The sequence below is a fragment of the Protobothrops mucrosquamatus genome, unplaced genomic scaffold, assembly GCF_001527695.2.
Source record: "Protobothrops mucrosquamatus isolate PMUCROS unplaced genomic scaffold, P.Mucros_1.0 scaffold6, whole genome shotgun sequence".
NCBI classification, from domain to species: domain Eukaryota; kingdom Metazoa; phylum Chordata; class Lepidosauria; order Squamata; family Viperidae; genus Protobothrops; species Protobothrops mucrosquamatus.
Genome location: NW_015386393.1, coordinates 5,006,416 through 5,012,415, shown reverse-complemented (window position 1 = coordinate 5,012,415; position 6,000 = coordinate 5,006,416). Strand labels below are relative to the sequence as shown.

Genomic DNA, 6,000 nt, shown 5'->3' with positions numbered 1-6,000 from the left:
GGGGGGGGGGGGGGGGGGGGGGGGGGGGGGGAGCAACACAGTCTTGCACAAGTTCTCCGCACAAAGACTAGTGTGAATTCATTATTTCTCCATTAGCATCCGCCCCAGCTGTGAAAACAGGATGCAAATACAGGCTTCTCGATCTCACTTTGATTATTACTTATCTAGTCCAAGAAGGATTATACCTAGTATCTTATTTCAAGATGTACAATGTGACTGTAAGCTACATTTCCCCCTCACTAAACCCTTTGCATACCTTTGGTACAAATGGCATTGGGCTTTGTGAACTTGCCCGAGGCATGCTATGCAAATTACAGATAATTACCATCATTGTTTTGAAGATCCAAGGATTTAATCCTCCTCAAGCACGCACATTGTTTTGTGTCCTGTTCAAAACCCACATACCTGCAGGTGGCACTTAACAGTTTAAAAAAAATCCTCCAATCCTGATGACTGCGGTGATGTGTCCTTGAAGGGTTTCCCCCCCCCCCCTTGGTGACAATACGGTCTTTCTTCATGATGGGCTTGGGTAATTTTTTTTTTACTTCACAGTCTAACTCAGGGGTAACTCAGTCTAACTCAGGGGTAGTCAACCTTGACTCTTTTATGACTCGTGGACTTCAATTCCCAGAATTCTGGGAGTTGAAGTCCACGAGTCATAAAAGAGCCAAGGTTGACTACCCCTGGTCTAACTTATAGCCTTGGTCTCTGATAACTGCAGTATTATTTGTTTATTTGTTTGTTTGTTCATTAAATTTCTGTGCTACCCATCTCACCGATACAGCAACTCTGGGCAGCTTGCAATATAATAAAAAGTTATAAAAATACTGGAAAACAATTAAAATTAGAAAAATTGAATAGAAAATTTAAAAGCTAAAAACCAAGACGATGGGCAGCTTAGAAGTGGGGATCTTCTCTACCTGGTCATCTACCCCCAATGTAGCAGGCCCCTATTGAGGCCCCAGGCCAAGTGACAGAGCCATGTTTTTAAGTTCTTCTGGAAAGCCAGGAATGGGGGGGGGGGGGCGAACCTCACCTCCAATGGGAGAATATTCCAGAAGGCGGAGGCCACAGCAGAAAAGGCTCTCCTCCTGGACCCCACTAGCTGAAATTCTTTGGCCAACAGGATCCGAAGTAGGCCCTTTCTGCTGGAACGAGTGGGGCAGGCTAGTAATAGTAGTAGTAGTAACAGCAGCAGCAGCAGTACTACTACTAGTATACTAACAGATCCGACTCTGGTTCCCTCTGTTCAGCCCAGGCCAGATAGTAATGCTGCCTGCTAAGGCTTAGCTGTTTCAGGAATGAAATTTCAAGAACAGAAGGACAAATCACAGCCCCAATAACCATCCCTCTCCCCAATGCCAAGTGTCATCATTTTTAATTCATTAAGAATAATAGCTTAGAACAAAGCTATGCCGTTTTTAAATAGTTCAGGACGTTATTTGAAAGTAAAAATAACTGCTGCCAGGCCCAAACACAAAGCAAAGCAAAACATAATGCAATGGTGAGTATTTCAATTAAGTATGAAAGTGCAACGGTGAGTCCAAGACTGAGACGGTACAATGTGGCTTAAACTTGTATTTTTTCAAATTTGGCAATGAGTGGCTTTGTGCTCCCAGAATTCACGATGACTGGTAAATTCTGGGAGCTGAAGTCCACTCATCTTAAAAGTTGTCAAGTTTGAAAAAAAACACTGGCTTAAACTTTGTTGCTTGGGGATTCTGGAGAACACCAGGTTGAAGAAATCTGGCTTTAAGTATACCATTTAGAAAACATGTAAGTATTTTCGTCTAGGTCTTGTGATAACCGAACAAAAACACCAAAGAGCTTGGGGGCCTCTTGGTTGCACCGGTATTTCAAATAACTGCCATGTTGTTTCTCCTTGGGCTCAAGAGAGTCATGAACTAGACTGAACAGAGGCGTTGGGGACTTTCCACAACACAAGACAAAAGGCGACAGGAGTTATAACCCTGGCAGTTCCTTACCGGTCCTGGTTGTTGATTGGATGGGTCACAAGCCAATGAGACGAGGTCTTTCAGAGGGTCCTGTGGATTCAGATGAGGCGGGTACCTTATGGCTGTGTGCGGGAAGTAGGTGGAGGCCCCCTGGGGCAGGATCGAGGTGGTGGGAAAGTGCAGCGCAGAGGAGGGGTGGGGACTTCGAGAGATACCTGCAGAGGGTGAGAGAGAGAGAGAGGGGAAACTGGGCGGCCTTCATCAAAAGCACACACCCAGACCCTCCTGCTCCCGGGCACCTCTGCAGAAACGATTAGAAGGGCCTTCCTCCCTCTTCCTCCTCCTCCTTTCACCTCTCCAGCTTCCCTGGGCAAGTCAGCAAATCCTACAGGGATCTCTCACTCCCGTTCACCTTTAGATCATGTACTGGATGTAAGGGGCCTATGTACCACCAACACTAACCTCCGGGAGGCAACCTCTGGCCTTTGGCCACACAGCCAAAACTTGTTCTCTGATCCCACAAAATTTCACTGCTAGCTTCAGAAAGGCAGTGGCACCTCCCCTGACCTACCCCAAGAGCACGAAGACCCCAAAGTTCCTAGAATTCTGTTAAACCTTTACAAGTGTGGCTCTGCTGGCTTAAATTTTTAAAACCTAATCTTTTTTTTTTTTTTGCTTTTTACAAATAAATCACATGTAACTTTTTACTGGGAAATTTTTGAGAGCGTTTGAGTTGCCTGATAACACTTAACTATTTTTTTCCTTAACTTCCACAATTAATCGTATTCCGAAGAATTTTTGGGGAAAAAAATAGCCAAAATGATCTGTAAAAACCAATTCTACGCTATCCTTTGCCAGAAAGCTTCCTTCCCTTAATCAGTGTTTCTCAACCTTGACAATTTTAAGGCCTGTGGACTTCAACTCCCAGAATTCCACAGCCAGCAATGCTGGCTGTGGAATTCTGGGAGATGAAGTCCACAGGCCTTAAAATTGTCAAGGTTGAGAAACACTGCCTTACTTGGTGCCCTACAGATTACCGTGTTGATGGGAATTTTAGTCCAACATATCTGGAGGGCACCAAGCTAAGGAAGGCTGCCATTAATTTGGACAATTCAACTCAGTTCTATAATAATAAAAACTATCCACTTGGTCTGCAGACACAGTTAAATTCAAAAGATGCTAAACAAATGTAATATTTTAGAGGGGGGAAAAAATCAGATGCAACGCAGAATCATATAACTATAGAAATGGACGGGACCTTAGAGGTCTCCTAGTCATCTCCCTGCCTCAAGTAATGAAACTACCAGAATTCACTCATTTCTGCAAGAGAGATCCAGTTTTCTTCTCATTTTGATAGCTAACATGTTAGGTGCATGTATAAGTAGTCCTCAATTTATGACTCTTCATTAAATGAGGCTTGAAGTTATGGTAGCCTTGAAAAAGTGACCTGTTCTCAACGTTATCCCCGTCACATTATCCTGAAGGTCATTTGAACACAGTTTGGGCCCTTGGCAACTGTTTCATAGTTATGACGGTTGCATTGTCTTGGGGGGTCACATGATTGCTATTTTCGACTCTCCCAAACAGTTTCCAACAAACTAAATTACTTGGGGAAGCCAGATTCACTTAACACCCATGTGACTCACTTATCACCACATGACTTGCTTAACAACTAGGGTAAAAATTATTGTAAATAATCGGGTCCAGTCATGCGTGGACTCGCCTCGTGACTACATCGCTTATCAACCAAAATTCTCTTCCCAATTGTGGTCATAAGTTGAAGACTACCTGTATAAGCAGTGGAGGAATAGTTTAGCTAGCAGTCTTGCCCTCTTCCTATAGTTCATAAAGGCAAATTTCTATTTATTTGAATTATTGCATGGATAAAGTCATATATTATGTGTACCTTCGTCACTGCCTTGAGGTTTCATTTTCATTTCTTTGTTTTGTTTTTTAAGTGCAAATAATTCTGGAAATTGAGAAAAGGGTGGTTCCCTGGAGACATAACAAGCACCTTCCAGCTAGGGCTGTGTGCACAGCTGGATTCTGTTACAGAGTTCCGGGATAATTTCTTCCCAGAGTTAGACCCCTGAGAGGAATAGCTACATTTTTGCTGATTGCAGCAAGGAGGCTTCCAAAGCAATCTTTTCCTCTAATAAAGTTATATTTATCTTAACTCAGGCAGTTTCCTTTGATGGGGGCTGACCTATGCTAGCATTAGCTGCTGAATGTAGTATATTTTTGAACTCTTCCAGAACTATCGAATCTTCCATCCCATCTCCTAAAAGCATTCTGGCAATTGTTGCTTGGGAAGATTAATAGCAACTCTCCCTCAGAGAACTTCTGACAATGCAGCTTCTTCTCGTCTCTTCCCACATGTTGCTGAACTGCCATTCTTAGGAAGAAGAAATTACTATGAAAAAGAATAAGCAAGCAATCTTTTTATAATTAGATCCTTGAGACCTATGCCTACCCACAGGCTGTTCTAAAAATGGCAAACAGGCAGAACATAGGAAGGAAGAAAAACGAGGGGTTTGAATGCTCCCCTAGATGAGGAATTATTATTAAAAAAAAGAAACACAATAAGGAGATACTCATTTCTGATGCACTCATTTTCCATGGAGATGTTTAAAAATAAGCAACATCATTAAAACTATCAGAGTCCCCTCCTAGACACTTGAAATAGTAAAACAAGGATTCCATATCAGGTCCACGTAATAATCATCATCCTTGCCCTTTGTAAGGCAGCTTACATACCACTGTGTACGGCAATGACAGGACGGTGATGCTGAGTGAACAGCCGGGGTGAAGTGTCTTGCGGAGATGGGCTGTTGAAGGGAGACTTGTCCATTTCTGTCTTTTTCACAGTTGGAGAGATGCCTGGAGAAGAGTTTGAGGAAGAGGCCTGTTACAATGTCATTGAAATAGTTGATTGCTGGCATCATTATGCCCTCCAAACTAGTGTTTCTCAACTTTGGCCACTTTAAGGTGGGGGGACTTCAACTTCCAGAATTCCATGGCCAGCATTGCTGGCTGAGGGATTCTGGGAGTTCAAGTCCACCCACCTTAAAGTGACCAAGGTTGAGAAACACGGCTCTAAACAAGGGGTTCCTAATCTTGGCAACTTTAAGACATGTGGATTTCAACTCCCAGAATTCCCCAGCCAGCCATGGGTAGAGAATTCTGGGAATTGAACTCCACACATCTTAAAGTTGCCAAGATTGGGAACCCTTGGTTCAGACTATATTTCTGTTCTTTCTATACAGTTTGGAACTATCCTTTAACTACAACAGCCATGTTTTTCAGAGACTTAACCAAGGGAAAAAATCTTAGCTTTTCTAAGTCATTACTATCATTTACTGCAGTGTCTGGGACTTCCCAACTATAAAAAGGGACCAGTTGTCCTTCATGAAGCACAGTCCATGTATGTGACTTAATTCTATCAAGCATATATTGTTTTTCGTCACTTGGCATTATCCTTTCCCATGTCTGTGTAGCTCTCTCCTTATGGCTCATGGGTGCCGAGCCACTATGAGCCAGTATTACCAGATACTGTTTTAAGATTTACCTGTAGAGGTTTCTCTATTTTAATTTGTGACACATTGATGGAATGGAGTTTGCTCCTAGGTGGTTGTTTGATGAATCCTACAAATGGGCTTCTAGTCTTTCCTATAAATATCAACCCCCTCCCCCCCTTTGTACGCGTTCATGTCTGTGACAGGATGCAGTTAATCTCCTCTATATGCTGACTCAGATTTATCTGGGCCAGTTGGTTTAGTCCATGCCACTAAAAGGTTTAGTCCTTTCTCAGACTCTCATTTGAAAGGATTTTACAGAACATCCAGGTCAGGATTGAAATTAAACCTCTTCTTGCAAAGCATTTAAACATATTTCTACTTGGGGAAGGAATAGATGGGCATATTCCCCCTTTTTTAATTCTTTGTCTAAATGCAGGCAAATAATAACCACAACAATATTGCAATGTTTATTGAATTGATCATTAAGCTAACCGATCAATTATTTTAAAAAAAAACCTTTTGAATGA

At 42.4% G+C, this 6,000-nt stretch overlaps 1 protein-coding gene across 1 annotated transcript in view; it reads right to left on the bottom strand.

Moving 5' to 3' along the window:
* Positions 1–6,000, bottom strand: part of NFIC (nuclear factor I C) — a 153,085-nt gene that overhangs the window by 27,654 nt on the left and 119,431 nt on the right. Inside the window, exons 7-8 of the mRNA XM_015809935.1 lie at positions 4,713–4,835; positions 1,986–2,170 (exon numbers count right to left, since the gene is read on the bottom strand). Coding sequence (XP_015665421.1) covers positions 1,986–2,170; positions 4,713–4,835 — 308 coding nt within the window. The remainder of the gene's footprint in view (positions 1–1,985; positions 2,171–4,712; positions 4,836–6,000) is intronic.